Genomic DNA, 19,455 nt, shown 5'->3' on the forward strand with positions numbered 1-19,455 from the left:
TGTCCCCAAAGGCCCTAGGTTGAAGTCTAGGCTGTGCCGCATTAGGGGGTGGGGAAACCTTTAACAGGCATGGGGAGAGGGGCTGCCCTTCAAAGGCACACTGGGACCTTCAGCCCCTTTCTCTGTCTGCTTCCTGAATAGCAATTTTGATCCACTGAATGCTCCTGGCCACTGCAATTTGCTTTGCCGCAGACCAACAGCCAGAGGGCCGGGTGATCATGGACTGAAACCAAGAACTAAAATGATCTCTCCACCTTTTAAGCTGCTTATCTCCCGTATTTTGTCACCATGAAGGAAAGTTAACTAACACAACTATCTAAATTCAGTTACTGGGCATCCGCTCAGCCCTCAGGTGCCAAGGGTCAGGCTTGGAGAATGTGGAGAGCTGGCTGCATGTTGGGCTTACACTGTGGACAGTGAATGAGCTCGGGCAACAGGCTGTGACACTACTACCACGAGGTCTCCTGGCCATGAGTCCCGGCTCATAGCAGTCAGCAAAACCAAACCTGCAGAGATGGTGATCGAGGCCTACAGTTATGGCTGGTGCACTTTCAGAGAAAACTCTGTTCAGGAACTCAAATGCTAAAATTCTGTCATCATGCCCTGAGATCAAATGGCACTTCACTGGCCACCTACAGAAACAAAACATCAACACATTGATGGCTGTCCCCAACCTCTTCATGGTGGAACTGGATTCTGTGAAATTGGTAGACAGTCAGCAGTTCCTGGCAGACACAAAAGGTCCTCCTGAAAGGTTAAGGTTATGGTCCAGATCAACACCAGACAGGAGAATGATAGCCCTGGGGCAGCACCTGAATGCTAAGTACCCCAGCGTGGAGTTTGTGGGGCTGGCGACCACTGAGGAGCTCCAGATGTGATGTTAGTCAAGAACCAAATCCAGACTTCCAGAAGCTACAGTCCCCTCGAGGAGAGCCGTGTGCACAGCTGCGCATCCCTGCCGAGCAGGTGGTGCCGAGCATGGGCATGTGCAGGGCCTTCCAGTACACTACTGAAGTTGGATCGACAAATGTCCAAGTAGGGATCACCACTTCTGGAGAGTGGGACTACTCCAAGAAACCTGTCCAGCACAACAGAACTGAAGGTCCCAATGGAGGCGACTCAGGTGCACTGAGCCAAGGACAGCCAAGGCCACTAGCTATGCACGAAGTGTTCATTGTGATGGTCCCTACTTTGCTGCCCAACTGTGCTCTCCTGGGACCTGGACAGCTGAGGATGGTCACAGGTGTCCGATGAAGCCACCTGTGCCTGGTCTCTGACATAGGAAGACGGTGGCTTTGGATCCAGTTTGAGAATCCAGACTCTTCTGAAGAAACAGATGCCAAATTAGTAGCTAAGAACTGAGTCCCATATTGAATTCTGCCCACAAGGACTAACCAATTCATGAAAGCCTTTCCAGGTTGGAGTATGGATAGCCTGTGCCTACCTTTCCCATGGGTCATCCCACTCTGGTAGGAAATGCCCCCACGACGACGGCCACCTTTGCTGCTCTGGAGCAAGGTGATTTCCGTCCCTCCCATACACAGGGAAAGCATTCCCTGCTGTGGAGTGACAGTCGGTGGGTAACTTCCATCCATGATTCAAGTGACAGCTCCACACACCAAGTGCCGCTAGTGACAGTCTGTGTCCCTGATCACTGTGACTCAGAATTCAGAGGTAACTGTTTGTAAATAGGATTTTGACCTTCCTGACACCCTTCTTAAGGAGCTTTTCCGCAGCGAATCTATGTGATGAGAATTTCATGGTGTGATGTCTTGGCTCCAATATTCCCGCTGGTGATTTTTTTAGCAAAGGCCAGTGAAATCTCACCCCTCCTCTGAAACCAGAGCCTTCAGAGCTTACTCAGCAGCATGGCTTCAGTCAGGCCTCGCAGTGCCAGAGCATGTGAGGCACATTCACAGCCTCAGCACTGTCTTCATAAACCACAGTCTCACCGTTCTTCTCTACTGTTCATCAATAAAGTGGCAAGATCCTCAAAAATTAGAAAGCACAGCTCTCCAAGTCAGGACAGTTTCAGGGTAAGTTGTTGTTTCCTTCATAATTTTTCCTCCTATTCGAGCCCCAGTTTTTAATTTTATAAAATAACTTGGAGAACATGATCCTGCTACTGATTTACAAAATTACATTCATTGTGATGAATCATACATACATACATCTTTATGATTCCTGTTTCAGAGCTATAGCGTGGCATTTCAAAGTCTATTAAATAAAATGTGAGTTTGAATTATACCATTGGTGCCCATTACAAAGCAATTAAAAGATTTATTTTCTAAAAGTAAATAAATAAATTCAGTTATTGAACAGTCCTCTGAATTTTCCTAACCTCTACGTAAACAGCAGACTCTAGGCCAGGGGTTGACAAGCTTTTTCTATAAAAGTCCAAAGAGTCAGTGTTGATGGTTTTACAGGTCATGAGGTCTCTGTCAAAACTATTCTTCTCTGCCACTACAGGTCAAAAACAGCCATGCATAATATGTAAATGAACAAGCATGCTTACGTTTCAATAAAATGTTATGGATGCTAAAATTTAAATTGTATAGCCAGGCATGATGGTGCACGCCTGTAATCCCAGCACTCATGAGGCTGAGGCAAGAGGATCGCTGTGAGTTCAACTCACTGTGGGCTACACAGTGAGTTCAGGACCAGCCTGAGCTATACATGTAGTGAGACTCTGTATCAAAACAAACAAACAACAAAAAAGTATAAACTATCACATATGAAATATTCTTCTGGTTTTATTTTAATTACATGAAAACATTAATGCCATTGTTAGCTAGAATGCAATTTTAAAAATGGGTGGTAGACTAGTGTTGGCCTATGGACCACAGCTTCTGGCCTCTGCTCTATCTATCTGTAACACTGGAAAGGGTTGATACCACAACTCTGGAAACTAACAGTCCAGACTGATGTGAAAGTCTAGTTATGGTCAAAGTCATTCTTGCATCAGAGCTGCTAAAGACAAGAACAATCAGACAGCAGAGAGCCCATGTACTTATTTTATTTTTATTTCAGTGGTTAGTTATTGCAGTACTGGAGACTGAACCCAGGGCCTTCACACTCAGCTACACGCCCAGCCCTTTGTTTTCACTGACTTTTTTCTTTCTTTTTTTGTTGTTTTTTTTTTTGTGTGTGTGACAAAGTATCACTAAATTGCCCAGGCTGGGCTCAAATTGTGAGTCTCCTGCCCAGCCTCCCAGAGTGCTGGAATTACAGGCATATACTCTCACACCCAGCTATCTGTCAATGAATTATCAGTTTTTACTTTCTGTGATGAAAGAAATTCCACTTTAGCTGGATGTGGTGATGTGTGCTTATAATTCCAGCACTCAGGAAGCTGAGGCAGGAGGATCACTGCAAGTTCGAGGTCAGCATGAACTGCATAGTGAAACTCTGTCTCAAAAGGACAAAATAACAATAATAATAATGTTTTGTTTTGGTATAAATGCAGATTACTTCCTCCCCCAAAGTACAATTATTCTAGTTTTTAAAATGAATTAAAGCCTGGGGATGGTGGTGTGCACCTATAATTCCAGCACTCAATAGGTAAGGCAGGAAGTTGGCTGTGAGTTCAAGGCCAGCCGACATCAGCATAGTAAATTCAGGGCCAGCCCAGAATACTCAGTAAGACCCTTTGTCAAAAAGCAAACACACAAAAATGTAATGTGGTTTTTGCTCATTTATTTGCCTTTTTTGAGCTTAACACCTATGATAAAAACAAAAATGCATTGTCTTTCTTTTTTTCTTTCTTTCACTTTTGTGGTACTGGGGATCAGCCCTCCCATTGAACTACAACCTCAGCATCTTTTCTGACACAAGAAAGTCGCTAGATTGCTCCGGCTGGACTCAAACTTTCAATCCTCCTGCCTCAGCCTCCCAGAGTGCTGGGATTTACAGGCACGTATCACTATATTCTGCGGGTCAATACATTCTAAATCCAGGTTTCAGTGATCCAGATTCAAGTCCCCTAGCAGTATTTATTACATTTAGATTTCCATTATCCAAATATTCTGAGTCAAAATTATCATGATGCTTATATTGCCCGTATCCAAACATGGAGTTCAATCATAAGGATTAGTGTTTAGAAGTCATTGCATTTAAAACTTACAGTTGATTATGAACATTACTGAAAACAGCCAATGTGAAGACGATTTAGATGTGGTATATTCTGCACAACCACTCTTGAAGCATACTTGGCACTGAGAAAAGAGAAGCGCTCCTTATCTTCAGATGTACCCTTAATACAAATGAGTGTCCTAAAATTGGACAATCGCATCCCATAGGAGGGCCACGCACAGAGGCATAAGAAAGGAAACGAGGGCCCCCTGGCGTTCAGTTTTGGTACTCACTCTACAGGCACCGGACAAGGAAAAGCGCCAAGAGAACTCACACTTTTGCTTTTCACACAAACCCTCTCAGACCCAAATCTAAATGACCTCGGCCTTATCAATCCCGGAGGAGAAACCGGACAGGAAGCCGGAAGCTCCAAAACACTGATGACTGGGAGAAAAATACACATTGTGTTTATGTGTTTAGATCATTTATGTCTTTCCAATAGCTCAAGAAATCCACTATGTGGACTACACTAGCAGCTTTCTCCCCTAGAATTCAACAAGAACTTTTAAGAAACTCCTCTGAGGCCAATGTGGTGGCACACAACTGTTATCCCAGCAGTCTGAGAGGCCGAAGCAGGAGGATCTCCAATTCAAACCCAGCCTGGGCAACGTAACAACTTGGCAAGATCCTGTCTCTAGATTAAAGAAGGAAACCATTTAAGGGATGGAAATAGTTCAGCATGAAAGTCTTGGGTTCAGTCTCCAATACAGTGAAACACCTCCTCTACACCAATGCCCATTCATTCTCAGTCCCAATTCTGCCCCCAACCTCCAGCCTTGAACATGCCCATGTACAGCAGACAGAGGTCAACCAGGCGTCTCCAACATAAATTGTCCTCAGAGGAACCCTGGCTCCTGCTCCTCCAATCTACAAATCCCGCCCTCTCTACTTTCTAATTATATCCGGAACCTAAGAGCTTTGGCCAACTCCACCTTACCCTGATCCAAGTGTATATCACCTTCACCAGATTACTGCAATAATCCTCCAGCGTGCTTCCCCTCCTACTACAAGCCACCCCCACCTTCATTCCCCTCACAGCACCCCAGATCCTTTTAAGGCACAAAACACACAAATTCTTACCGATGGACCTGAGTGAACTGCCGGACGCTGTTCCCTAACTTAACTTGTGTTTACTGTCTACGGCTTGGGCCTCGGTCCCTGAAGCTCTCTTTGCCTGGCACCTCCTTCCCCTACATGTGGATACCATGTGACCTTTTAATTGAGTCACTTCCAAATGTCACCCACCTACAGAAGAGAAGAGAGACTATCCTATTCAAGGTAGTCAAGTTAGTGGAGGGCACCGAGGGTCAAACCCGAGCCCAATCTACCACTGAGCTACAGCCCCACCCTTTGTTTATATTTTGTTTTGAGGCTGGTTCTTGCTAAACTGCTTTAAAGGAACTTTCCATTCTGCCTCAGTCTCCCTCAGTGCTGGAATAATAAGTGTGCACCACGACGCCTAGTTCCGAATTCTTCACTCCAACATTATGTTATAAAAGCATTTGTTTGCACCTTGATAATCTGCCTCTTCTACTAGTATAGTCACATGGTGAAGTTTTGTTCACTCCTATTGTAACCTCAAGGTGATGGGCAGGGCCTAGTACTAACAAGTGGTACTGTATACTTAGCGAATATGCAAATGAATGAATGAATGAATCAGTTCTTTATTTCTCCCCACCACTCTCCTTACCTAAGAGGGAAAAAAAAGGTATCTATTCACAAATAGGGTTGAAAAGACTGGGGCGACTGTAAAGCAGCTTGAGGGCACTAGTGAGTCAGAGCCTGTGCTCAGGACCTATTAGCTCTGCACCTAAGCCCAGGCTCAGGAAGCCCTGCCGGAGTACCCACTACAGGTGTGTCAGCTCTCAGGATGAAAAACTAATTGCAAACAGGGACTTAACAAGACAGAGGGAAGTTAACACAGGGCTAAGCAAGCAAATGCAGGGCTGTGCGTTTCAACGTACTGCCCATGCAGATTTTGTTTTAACTTAACCTTTTTCCAGTAGCTCTTTCAAAAATATTTTTTTAGTTTTGACACACAGTAATTGTACATATTTATGGGATACAGTCTATTACCCCAGTCATTTATCATTTCTTTTTGTTGGGAACATTCAAAATCCTGCTGCTAGCTATTCTGAAATATATGATTGACTTTTTTTGTTTTTGTTTTGCAGTGCTAGAAATCAAACCCAAGCCTCATGCACCAAGGTCAAGTACTCTAATACAGACCACATTTCTAACCCAGGAATGCTGTTTCTGCTATGGTGCATTTTTAAACTCCTCAACTAAAGACAAGTACTTTTCTGAATATTATACCACTTTTTTTCTGTTTTTTTATTTTTCCCCTCCCCCCACTGTACCTCTGTACCTCTCTTTTCTTTTTTATTTTTTGGTCCTAAGGTAAAAGCACACAGACAAATTTCTCTTACTTTGAGCAACCTCAGATGGACCCACTTGAAAAGAAAAGAAATTGAAAGTTTAATCTTATAATCCCCTTTATAAATAATAGGGAAAAAGTGGTTTGGTTTCCAGCTGCTGTAATTCCATGAGGTCATATAACATAGTAAAAACAACACAGAACTCAATATTAGGAAAACTGGGTTTTGATCTCAAATTCGCCAACACACACGCTTAGTTGAAAAGCAGTTGCTTCTGCATCTGCAACATGAACGCAATTATTTCCATGTATTTCCACCTTATGACTGCGCTTTCCACACATGAAAATGCATCTAAATAGCTGGCAATGACGGGGAAGGTAAAAAACAATCTTTACCAGGGAAGGAGAGTAGGATGGAAAACCCAATCAACATTAATTCCAAAGGCCCTCATGGTGCGCTGCCTAAGGGCATGCATGGCCCCTTTCTACAACAAGCCTCTGGCTCCTACTGGCTCAGTTTCACTGACACACCTTCCCAGATAGACCAGAGACTGGCAGTGATCTAGAGCTGCAGTTTCCAATACAAGTCACAAGCCACCCAACGGCTGAGCACCTGAAATATCATCAGTCCAAAGACAGATGTGCCATGTGAACTGTACACCAGACTGCACAGAATTGTACAAAAAATTAATAACAAGTATTTCAATATTTATATTGACTCTCTGTTGAAATATTTTTTGTTGAGTTGTTTTGTTTGTTTGAAACAAGGTCTCACTATGCAGTTCAAGCTGGCCTTAGACTATGTAGCCCAGGCTGGCCTCGAACTTGCAGCAATCCTGCTGCCTCGGTCTCCTAAGTGCTGGGATTACAAGCGTGTTCCATCACACCCAGTTTGAAATATTTTGGGTGCATTCTGTTAAATAAAATATGTAACTGAAATTAATCCCACCTCTTTTTCCATTTGCTAATGCGGCTACTGCAAAAGTTAAAACTTCCATATGAGGCTTGCATTACACTCCTATTGGACAGCGTTGCGCTAGACACTTGATATCAGAAATCTAGAAAGTAACCAGGATTCAAACTTTCCAATGAAGCGCTTTGTAAATGCTGTACCCAGAACTGTTTGCACTCACACTGCTCGGCGGCCATCGCCGTCCTGATTTGCAGGGCCGTGCCAGAGCGCGCGCGCAAGGCTGTCACCCACGCCTCCCCAGGCTGGCAGGCTGCGGGGTGGGAGGCTGCGCTCCGTCGTTGGGGCCCAGCCGGGCCGGGCCACGATGCGGACTGCACACTTCGAGCCGCTGGGGGAAGTCCCGGAGCGGAAACAGGTGGCGCGCCGCCGGCTGCAAGCAGCTGCAGGTCCCCAGGCCCGCACCCGGGCAGCGACGCGCTTCCTGGTCAGGAAAGGCCCGAGCCCGAGCACAGGGCAGGGCCGGCTATAGCAGTCCCGCAGCTGCCTGCTTGGATTTTTAGCATTTTAGCTCTCGCGGAGCAAACCACCTGGCCGACTGTTCCCTACAGGGGTTGCAATGGACAAGCACTCCTGCGGGAGGATTTATGCTTCAGAAAGCAAGCTGCACGTGCAGACAGACAACCCTTGTCCAACCCTATTTAACCCTCTCCATTATGTTTTTGTGGACTGAAATGTCAAACTTCAGCTTTGTCTTGACTACAGAGATACTGCAAATTTGGTGGCAGCTGAGGAATGGGACCATGACATACATGTGCTGTGTTTTCAAGTCACATATTTTTAAGAGGACATTGAGGTCCTGAACAGCTATTCGCTTTACCAGTTCACTGTTTTATTATTCAGGATTTGCTTGGACAATCTGCATGGATTTCTGCTTAGTGAAAATCATTTTTAAAAACTTAAAGATTTCACTACAGTACACAAAGTTTAGTTGTAATTGACAAATTATATTTTTAATTTAACCCAAAGAAATTGTTCAAAAGTGTATAGAGGATGACTGCTTAAAATTGCAAAGTAATTGGTTATTATGTATAGTTTAGAACACAAAAGTTTAGTCCAATTTTTAGGAAGAGGGATTTGCTTCATTAACTCTAGTTCCTGGGCTCAGTACCGAGCACACAGATGAACGCTGTTATCTTTCCAATTACTGTAACTGAGTTACTGACTTAGGCATAGCTGAGTGCTCCTAGGTTTGACTAATGCTTATTACACAACTAAAACTTTGTTACATAAGAAAATGTAGAAGAGTGGGCTATCTTAAAACGCAGTATTCAGAGAAAATAAGTCACAAACATCGTAATATTCCATGCTGTTTCTTTTCAGTATTAAATGATCAAGGATTCTAATTAATTTTAATAGCAAACCATTATCTCCTCAAGTGACTTAAAGGAATTTAAAAAGAAAATAAATCTAAAAGAAACCATTGATTTAATTGTGAAATGTGCCTTAAATCATACTACATAAAGTACAGCCAAAGAATTTAGGTTTCGGGGCTGGGGATTTAGTTCAGCGGCATAAGTGCCTGCCTTGCAAGCAGGCAGTCGTGAGTTCGATCCCCGGTACCAATAAAAAGGAAAAAGACCAAAAAAAAAAAAAGAAGTTAGGTTTCAAAAACAAAAAACAAATCACCTTAGCATGAAAGAAAAAGTGGGATGCTGTCACTCAGTGGGACCACTAAAATGACACACTGTGGTTTCCAAATTCCTGATATATATTGTTCTAGCAGAGATGTTTTGTCAAACTGAGGTTGTCTACCTGTCCACTACCAATGCAATAGTGATGTCACAGCCTTGCAGGCTGTCATGGGCATTCTTGGCATCCTGACAGATACACCCATGGCACTCTTTCCTCTCACATCACAATGCAAAAAATTGAAAAAACATTATAGAAAAAACTGTGAAACCTGCTCTCAGCCTACAGAACATGTGCAACTTTCACAAATATAAATGCCGTTGCAAATTATTTGTAAGACTTACCATAAACAACTCATCAGTTGTGGGTGAGAACTGCAATGTAACACCCACTACCAAAGGCTGCTGTAAGCACCAGTTATTTTCACTTGTAAATATCCTTGAGATTACTATTTTAAGCTGCTAAATGTTGATACAGGTTGTCTCACTGAGGCTTAAGATGATAAACAGCAAGAAAAATTAATTTGCAATGACCCAAGGCGTGGGAAAAGCACACGGAAGAGAGGGATGCAGATGGGAAAGACATGAGCCCAGGAGGGCTCGCAGCGGAGACCTGCTTGAGCCTCTGGAAGGACAGCGTCTCTTCTAAAAACAAAAGCATCCCTGGAAAACTGTGTTGGCAGGCAGAGCTGTGGTGGGGGAAGCTGGCTCATTCCTTGGGACACACAGAGCCATTTGTATTTCTGTACTTGGTAGTTACTGCTAATCCTAGCTCTCTTGTGAGGCAAGCATATCTGAGACTAGAAATGAGGTACTTACCACTGACACTGACCAAGGTGGGTAAGACAGAAGGGTTCTGGAGTAATTACTCAAAATTAACTTCCTTTCAGGTTAGGTGCTTTAAAGATTCTGTTCTCTACTTTGACACGGTACAGAAGCAGTAAGATATTTATTCCATTAAAGTACTTCACCCTGGGCTGGGGATTTAGCTCAGTGGTATAATCACCTGCCTGGCAAGCGTGAGGTCATGAATTCGATCCCTAGTACAAAAAAATAAAGTACTTCACACAATGAGGGTTGTGGTGCAAGTATTTATTTTATTACTTCTATCTGAAGGTTCTTATTTTTGGAGAACAGCAAGGCATTTTATTATCCACTCTTTCCATTCCTTAAAGGCTTCCACGGGTTTTGGCAAATTCACATTATCTTCACGACTATGTTTTGGAGTTGCTCTTGGTGTATCAGAAGATTCATCATCAATCCACCTCACCAGTGCCTTGAAAACAGAATAGATACAGTTTTTAAAATTTGTTGACACTGGGCATAGTGATACATGACTGTCATCCCAGCACTTGGAAGGCTGAAGCAGGAGGATTGCTCCAAGTTCAAGACCAGCCTGGGCTACAAACTGAGTTCAAGGTCAGCCTGAACTGCACAGTGAGACCCTGTCTCAAAAAAAAAATTTTTTTTAAATAAATATTTTAGCTAGGCATGGTGGCACATCCCTATAATCCCAGAACTCAGGAGGCTGAGGAAAGAGGATCACTGCAAATGTGAGGACAGCTTGGTCTACAGAGTGAGTTCAAGGCCAGACTGAGCTCCGTAGCAAGATCATCTCCTAAATAATTAAGGGCCGAGGGCTTAGCTTAGCAGCACAAGCACCTGCTTGGCAAGCACGAGGTCATGAGTTTGATCTTTGGTACACACCAAAAAAAGCACTTTAATAAATAAATAAAAAGGCAAGCATATTTTAGCAAATCACAGCGTAAGAGTTATAAACAAGAGAACAGTGGTGTATAGATCAAATTATCTAAGTCTATGATTTGTATTACTCCCTGTCGATGTTGCATTTGGTAACAGTGGCTACAAAGACAAAACATACTTATGATATAGACAGTAAAATAGCATATACCAAAAATACACAAAATTGTGAAAAGTATGCATAAGAAAAAAAAAAGAAGTACACTATTCCCCACACTGCTTATTTTAACGTGGCAGGAGAACAGTTATTTTATTTTCTGCAACGTAAGTATTTCAGCTGTGCTTTTAACTCACTGTGCACGTGTGTGCACATATATAGAGGCGTGGGCAGACCTAAGTATGTGACGACCTGGATGCAGACACTGAAGTGTAGGCTCGTGGCTGTATGGTCCTATCCATAAGTGATCACAGAAATGTTCACGATTCATGTGGGGATCTGCGCGGGCGTATATGCACATACACACTCATACACCTGAGATCAGGTACTTCCCCCACCTCCTTAAAGAAAAACATCCTTCCCTCCTAATGGACTTCATACCTCCCTGGACTTCATACTTTATCTAGGAAGATAAGCAACATCTACACATTTCTATGGCTTTAAAACATGAACTCTGCCACAAAGACCACTATGTATTTTGGCCTGTGAAGTCAAGCTCTCTAAATGGATATGAATAAAAGAAACTCCGTTTCTCATTGAACCCTAAGATGGTCACCAGCATGTGATGTTTTTAAGGTTGTTTCTTGGTATGTTGTTTTTCTAACCACAACTTCCTGCTTTATCTTTACACTAATTTCCTCTGATAAATTATAGCTGCAGAGGAGCTAGCAGAAAATGTCAGTTTGCTACTTAAGACAACCACTTCCCTCCTCTTTGCCCCGCCCCAACACTTACCTTGTATCTTTCTACAATACTGAAGCCAATAGCACACTGCAATTTGCGTAAACAGATAGGACAAAGGTTTAGAGGGCGCCGGTCAGCTTCTTCCAGGTGATTGGAGCCTTGCATTAGGCATGTAAGCCATTGGCAGTGTCGCAGTCCAAATATGTGCCCAATCTCATGGGTTAAAGTCTGTAAGACATTCACATTGCAGCCCTATGGCACCATCAGCGAGTTACACATCACTTCTTATTTTTCCAAGAAAGAGTTAAAAGGAGTCAACTCCCTAACCATCATCTTCCAAACTTCACTCTGCCTGGATCTTCAGAGATGTAGTAATCCCTCATTTCTCCAAATGCCCCCATACTTTCCTTACTATCTTTAATTACTTCCCCTGGTCCACAGTTTCTCATCCTCAACACAACTACCATGATGCATGGTTACTTCTATACTGCAGGGATTTGTCCTGGACATTGTAGGATGCTCTGTAGCATCCTTGGCCTCTATCCACTAAACAACGGTACAGCCCCTCTTCAACTGTGACCATTAGGGGCTGGGGATAGTTCAGCAGCACAAGTGACTGGCAAGCAAGGCTGTGAGTGAGATCCCCGTTACCAAAATATCGTGACCATTAAAAAAAGTGTGTCCAGACACTGCACAGGTATCCTGGTAGCAAAATCCCCAACTCTGGTTGAAAACCCCGCTAGCCCAGGAGGGTAGTTGTTACAGTTCAGATTCCGGGGCTCTTTCCCCAGTGATGTAGATTCTGTAGGACAGGGAGGCGGCGGCTTGATCTGCATGCTGGTGAGCACAGCGGATGATGCTGAGACAGGGTATCCACACTCTGAAAGCATGGTTCTGAGAGATTTACTCCTCAAACACCTAGGAATAGTCCTGAGGAATGCAGACCTTCTCTGGTCAAAACAAAACTCTGCTTCTGGCTAAGAAGCAAGGCGAAAATGGGGAGATGGGCTGTCCAGAGAGCAGGGGTGGGGATATATGTCAGGAACTGTCATAGAATTATTACAGCTCAGAACATCAGGAGTCCAAAGGAAAAAGCCCTTCATCACTGAGACACTGGAAAGCAGAGGCCCCGCCAAAATCTCCAGGAAGGCAGCTGTACCTATGGTCATGGCAGCCTGACTGAAGACATTACCATCATATAGCAGAACTCAGGAATTCAACTAATAGTGAAGGCAAAGGTACATAAGACAAAAGACTTGCCTACTAGCAAGACTAAAGACTCACAGCAGAAATATGAATTTCAGTACAAGACATCCAATTACATTGTTCACTGATTATCTCTCTCAAGCCATCAAAAATATACAAATGATATAAATTCCTTTATAATATTACCTTAATTAAGATCTCTTTTAAAAAATACTCCTACAGGATTTTTTACCCACCTTACAGGACCGCAGCAGTAAAACACTAGTGACTTCAGGAACGCAATAGTTATCGAAAATGGAGTAGTCATTGGAAGATTTTTTCTGGAGTTTCTTCACTTTGCCTTCATAGTGCGAGGTATAGAAATCCCTGCCATACCTGGCAAAGCTGAATATCCCCACACCTACAAAAAGAGAACCCACAAACACAGAGTGAGGGTGACATGCCTCAAGGAAAGACCAAAAGAGAGCCTACTAGACCATGTGGTCAGCGACTGCACGCCTGTATTCCTGTGGCCACACAGTCTAACACACTTCAGGTTTGCTAAGATACAAGAAGACTTTTGACCCTGATTTCCCAGTCAGAATCTTCACATGCTATCCAATGTGCCCTGGTCCATAAAATTCAGTTGACTTAAGGTCACATTCTAGAGAAATTGGAATTTCAGAGGATTTCTTCTCTCAAAGAAGTCTTTTTCCCAAAGAATAGTCTAAATCAAGTGTTCCTCAGAGGAACCAGGAACAAACGATCCCATGAACGAGAGGCAGCCATGATTTTATTCTTTTCAGACACAACAGATCCATGTCGCTAAGGGTTGCTGGTTTCTCTGTGACCTTTCCCACTCAGACATCTGAGAACCCTAGTTCGGACAATGACTTCAGACAAAATAACCCCCTCTTCTTCTCCCCAACCCTACCCGGCTCACTTTTTAAAGCACAGTGTAACTCTATTACGGGCTCAAATGACCAGAATAATCAGCCTTGTAACTGACTTCCTGTACTATGTTTAGAGTTGTTATCTGCAGTCTTGACATGCAAAGAGAGTTGGATACATAACTCATTCTATAGGGCACTCAATACTTTATAACTCAGCTCATTTACACTGTCACTTGTATTTATGCTTTTCTCTCTGTCATTAATATAACAATGATTTTTTTTCCCAGGACTGGGGCTCTAGCCTAGGGCCTCACACATGCTACGCAAGTGCTCTACAACTGAACTATACTCCAACCCTGAAATACTTTTTGGTAAGAAAATAAATTCATAGTAAGTTTGTCCACATCAACTCTATTAAAAAAAGGAAGTTCCTCGCTTCATAGTCAGAAAGTATACACGATATTTGAAATGTAGGGAAAGATGGCATTGTGAAAGTTAAGAAGAAAAAAAGATTCTAATCATGTATCTCAAGTGACCACTGGTCAAGCAAGTATAAGCCTACTCTGTATTATAATACTTTTAGCAAGAATATTTCTATTTCCTACAAAAAAAATGTTCCTTAATTTGAAAACACCCATCTTTAAACTTGAGAAAACAAGGTCACCTCTAGGATGATATTGACAGTACAGCAGATCAACTCTGCCACCTTACATTTTGTCATACCACAACGCAATATTTAACTTGCTTGAGCAAAGGGACTAAAACAAAAATGCTGGCAGACTATTTTCTGACCTCCTCAAATGCATAGATAAATTAGCTAGCAAGATGTAGAACAAATTAGTTTTAAGTTCTTTCTAATGTTTCCATCTCTCACGGGTTAACAATAAACAGGGAAACTTCTGATAAAAAGCTAGTTCACCTCTCAAAAATCAGCAAGGCAGTTAGTGACCCAGGTCTCTAAGAAGCCACACTGGCAGGGTCGTGGTTTAGAACCTTGTCAGTATAAAGCATCTTGCATGAATGAACTGGGGATAAAGGAACAGCACCCACCTTCAATAGAAAGAAGTATCTGTCAGAGAGAGGCCTCCACCCCCCACTAACCTGAGCCTAATGCTGCAGGCAGACAGACCATGAACTCTGAGCACCGTCCCTGCCTCTTACTGTCTATCCGTAGACTAATAGCCACTGCCTTAGTTCCCTGGGCTCCTCCCTTTCAGCCTGTCTTAGATCCTGGAGGAGTGTGTGAAAGACAGAAGAGCAAAAAGGAACAGTCCCCAAGGAGCTGAAGTTTATTGTATCTCAAAAGTTGAACTTGTTTTTTAACAGAACAATTTTTTTTGTCTTTTTCATTTTTATCGGTACCGGGGATCGAACTCACGACCGCCTGCTTGCAAGGCAGGCGCTTATGCCGCTGAGCTAAATCCCCAGTCCCAAACTTGATTTTTTTAGGGGGAAAAAATTTCCATAATAGAGGATGACAAAAAAAGCATAGTTATTTACTAGTCTATGCCATTCCATCTATGCAAAATGACTTTGAAAAGTCAAGAGATGAGGAATAATTGGGAAGATTTCACATGTTAATGGTAATACTGAGCTTCAAATATTGGGGTTTTTTTTTTTGTCTTTTTGAGACAGGGTCTCACTATGCAGTTCAGGCTGGCCTCGAGCTCACTTTGTATCCCAGGCTGGTCTCGAACCCTCAACGATCCTCATCCTCCCGTCTCAGTCTCCCGAGTGCTGGGATTACAGGCGTGAGCCACCATGCTTGGCCAAATATTAATTTGCTTTGCTCCTGAATTATACTTACCAGCTATCATGCTGAATGCCTATGATGTGCCGGGTATTTTATGTACTGTTCTAGGCACTTTATATAAATTATCTCCAAAGGACTCTGTGAAACAGGTATTCTTATTACCTCAAGATCGCCTAGGTAGTAAGGAACTCGGACCATCAACAGTCTATCAGCAAACATTTCCCAACTGCATGAATGACATCGCAGTGAACATACTATTCACTTTTAAATATCAAAACCCTCCGTGGTTAAAATTCTTTTTAACCCAACATCTCCTAATATTAACTTGAGGAAGTTTTCACCAACAATGTCAAGAAGAAATACCATCTGTCAGAGAGGCTTGCCCAAAGACGAAATTCCATGAGTCTCTTGGGTAAAGATCAATCATAGTTATTCCCACAACACAGAAGGCATCGTTAGGCTTCTTCTTTTTCAAGAAATTCAAGATCTGCCCTATTTAAGAAGAAAAACATGTATGTATATACACAGAATATATATTTCCTTTCATTAATTCATATTATAAAGTTGCTTAATTCACCTGCATGAATTTGTAGATTGTGCGTATGATCATTGACTCTAAAGGAACACCTAGTTGCAGAAACAGAAACTGGTTCCAGGAGTTTCACTTTCAGGCCATAGAAAAATGCTTCACAGTAGCCCTTGAGCCATTTAATATATTCTTCACTGATAACTCTAGTGTTTCCTAGAGCTCCTAGAACAGAGAAGCAAATTAAAGACAAACTTTAAGACGATTAAAGCATTCAGACCTAGACCGGCATGATGGTGCAAACCTGTAATCCCAGTGCTAAGGAGGCTGAATCAGGAGGATATGGAGTTCCAAGACTGCCCAGTCAGTTCAAGGCCTAGAATACATAATGAATTCAAGGCAGCTCTGGACTACATGGTGGCCCCATCTCAAACACAATCAAAAAAATCGTCTTCACCTCAGCCCATACACTAGAAATTTGGATTTAGAATAAAACCAATTCTAAATTTTCAGTACACCAATATATCATAATCAATGCTAGCAATGTGAATTAAAAAGAAATAAAACCTTTACTTTCAAGTCAGTTTGACTGCAAAACTTCTACCACTACAATGAAAGTTAAAAGAAAAATCATAAATGGTAGCCCACCTGCCTGGCAAACACAAGGCCCTACATTTAATCCCCAGCAAAAAAAAAAAAAATCAGAAAAACTGCCCACCTGAAGCAGGTAACAGCTCAAACTGTTCCCTAACAGCACCACTGCAAACCAAACCCAAATCATCCTACTATGAATACATACCGATGGACTGTATATAAATACTGTGTTTCTCTGGAGAGGGTGTCTTTCGGTAGGGATTACTGAAAAACGCTTCGAAGTCCTGAGGTGCCTCAGGGTGGGAGGTGATCCAATCTGACTGTGAATGCAAGGTGATAGGTCCAAAGAGCTCACTGGCTGGTTGGAAGGCTTCATTCATTAAACGCTGCTCCCTAGCATCTAACTTCTCATACTGTGATACAAGCTTTGGGTTCTTTGAGATGAGAGCTGTTTTGAGTGTCTGTTGCGAGTGTTGTACTATCTGCATCTACCAAAAAAAAATCCAGAAACAAAATCAAGAGTAGTCAGATATAAAATGCACAGCCACATTTGCAACTTTACCTATCATCCATATACATGCATGTCTAATTTCTCCCTGGATTAGGAATGACTGTCATTAACGCTCACTGACTTCCCCACTTCCAATCAATTTCTTAAGGAAACTGAAAAGAGAATCATTAAATCCACTCTTCTACTGCATATGGAATCTGTTCTCATTATAAAGGCTAGTAGTGGCCCTAAGACTGTAAGCGACCTGATTTCCTATTTCTTCTGTCATTTGGGTAATAATCACGATCTTATGAGATGATTCATTAGGGCCACATGAAAAATGCTCATTCTTTCCACTGTGATTCAAGGATATTCAATGTTTTTGAAAAATGAGAACTAATATAAATGCTTATTTCTGTAACTTAACTGCAGGCCCATAAGCTATATCTCAGCTACTGAGGTTGATCAACTCAGTCATGTCTCCCTGAGGAAGACATCACATGACCAATCATAAGTCAAGACTCACAGTGACAGGTCCCTTCCATTCACAGCATGGTCCTGGGTTGATCTTTCATCCCTCCATTGAATGGGTCAAACCGATGTTCCACCACGAGGCTTTGAGTTAGAAAAGAAAAAAAGCTGAACAACTCCCGTCTGTACCCTATCATATTTTCTATCTAGTTGTTTTTTTTTCAGTTTAATGATAGACTAAAGGGAAAAGTTTTGTTCTCATTAAACCTCTGAATCCTGGGGTTCAATAGGAGACAGAAAATTCCCAAAGGCCTTTAGAACCCAATTCTGTGAGCAGAGGCTCATCATGAGCACCAAACACTTGGGTTGAAGAGTGACTTCTACAGGATAAACCATCAAGAAGACATGCCTTACGGTATTCTACCTACCTTTTAAGGAGGAAGGCGCCCATGGAAGTTTTTACCTTACAAGCACGGCATGTCCAGCAAATTGTGGAGGATTCCTTCATACTAACGCAAAGAAAGGCAGTGTAAACGGTCAGGAGGCCTTCCCCAGCCTGCTAGGTCTGTCCTAAGAGGAGATGCCTAAGAAGGGGGACTGGGGAAGCTGCACAGATAGGACCACAGCAGGGGGCTGAGAGCCAGGAATGCTTGGCTCCTGACAACTTGTAACATTCCGGGTAAATACATCACGGCCAATCACCCGGACACCTGTCCATAGCGACTCGCACTTCAGGGTCAACCTGATGCAGAGGCGACCTGGTCCGCTCTCGGGTGCGGCGTGGGGCCTCCCCGGGGACTCTCGGTTCGCCTTTTCTCCCTCCTCCACACTCCCCGAGGGCGCCTCCAAAGCACCGGCACGGCTCCCCGGAGACACCCGCCCCCGCAGTCCTCGCTGCTTCCGCTGCGGCCGCTCCTCCCACTTCCGCATCCCTCCCCACCGACCGCGACCGTGTCGGACCTCTCTAACCAAGGGCCCCTGCCCAGGCAGCCGCAGCCCGGCGCCCAGAGACCCGCTCCACCCTCACTACAGCGGGCTGCCAAGCCGCCCGCCGGACGCCCTCCGGCTCCCTTGCGCGTGCGCACCGTGCCGCGCCCTGGCCACGCCCAGTGGGCGGGCCCGCGTGCCGGCCCTGCCCAGTTGTCACGTCACGCCCAGGACGCGCGGCGGCGCCCGCAGGCGCAGTACTCCGCGGCTCGCGGCGACCTTGGCTGTGTCCTCCGAGCGCGACGCGACCATGAGCCTCGAAGCGCGGAGCTCGGATCCCACTGCCGCCTTTTCGCGCCTGCCCTCGTGGGGGCGGTGCGGCCCGGCTGTGCGGGCCGGGCCGGGCTGGGTCCTGTTTCCCTTGGGCCCCTCTGGGGTTGCCTGCTGGTGGTTGCTCAGCGGGCCGTGGGTTTGAGAAGCGCCCCAGGCGTGAGTGATTTAACCACACAGTTACAGAGTAAGTCAGCCGCGGCCGCAGGTTGACGCAGAGCCGGGCGCGCTCCGCGGGCCGCCACCCCCTGGGCTTTCCCCCCTCGGTCTGTTTTGGAAACGGCGGCGGCCCCGCGTGCTGCGCGGGCTGGAGTGCGAGGCCGAGGCCGGCTGTGCAGGAGAGCGTGGGCTGAGCTGGCCCTCCCTGCCGTGAGAGATCTCGGAGGGGACAGAGCGCTGACCCCAGGACTCCTGTGCCTTCGTGCACCTGCAGCAGCCCTCAGACATTCGCGTGGGCGCGCCGGATAATGTCGCCCAACGCCAATCGCTTCCAAGTCCGCGTCCTCCCTCTCTTCGCGGCTGGGGATCTCTAGGCGGCCTCCAAACAAGCTGCACCTCCTACACTTCTTCCTGCC

The 19,455-nt window shown here is 44.3% G+C and overlaps 2 protein-coding genes and 1 pseudogene across 13 annotated transcripts in view; 1 reads left to right on the top strand and 2 right to left on the bottom strand.

The window, feature by feature from the left end:
• Nucleotides 1-7,937, bottom strand: part of Arsg (arylsulfatase G) — a 148,704-nt gene extending 140,767 nt beyond the window's left edge. For 2 of the 10 annotated variants that reach the window (XM_063241954.1, XM_063241949.1), the window contains exon 1: nt 7,642-7,915. The gene's annotated coding sequence lies outside the window, so the exon portion shown is untranslated. Of the gene's footprint in view, nt 1-7,641 lie in introns of all 10 variants that reach the window. The other 8 variants (XM_013147623.3, XM_063241951.1, XM_063241953.1 and 5 more) reach the window with 7 other exon arrangements.
• LOC111755522 (pyridoxal phosphate homeostasis protein-like) lies at nt 323-7,950 on the top strand (annotated as a pseudogene).
• Nucleotides 7,951-10,186: 2,236 nt separating this feature from the next.
• Amz2 (archaelysin family metallopeptidase 2) lies at nt 10,187-18,725 on the bottom strand. Of its 3 annotated transcripts, XM_003465237.5 has the most exons (9): nt 18,584-18,725; nt 18,052-18,132; nt 17,679-17,767; nt 16,868-17,150; nt 16,120-16,293; nt 15,906-16,034; nt 13,154-13,317; nt 11,763-11,939; nt 10,187-10,385 (listed from the first exon to the last, which is right to left on the bottom strand). In XM_003465237.5, the coding sequence occupies exons 4-9, from the start codon at nt 17,148-17,150 to the stop codon at nt 10,230-10,232; spliced, it is 1,083 nt and encodes a 360-aa protein (XP_003465285.1). In that variant the 5' UTR covers nt 17,679-17,767; nt 18,052-18,132; nt 18,584-18,725; the 3' UTR covers nt 10,187-10,229. The 3 variants fall into 3 exon arrangements, with proteins under 3 accessions (XP_003465285.1, XP_023418857.1, XP_023418859.1); XM_023563089.2 differs by lacking the exon at nt 18,584-18,725 and having other exon boundaries at nt 18,052-18,511; XM_023563091.1 differs by lacking the exons at nt 17,679-17,767; nt 18,052-18,132; nt 18,584-18,725 and having other exon boundaries at nt 16,120-16,290; nt 16,855-17,038.
• Between the last annotated feature and the right edge of the window lie 730 nt (nt 18,726-19,455).

Source organism: Cavia porcellus, unplaced genomic scaffold, assembly GCF_034190915.1.
Source record: "Cavia porcellus strain 051 isolate PalLab524CR breed Dunkin Hartley unplaced genomic scaffold, mCavPor4.1 scaffold_32, whole genome shotgun sequence".
Taxonomy (NCBI): Eukaryota; Metazoa; Chordata; class Mammalia; order Rodentia; family Caviidae; genus Cavia; species Cavia porcellus.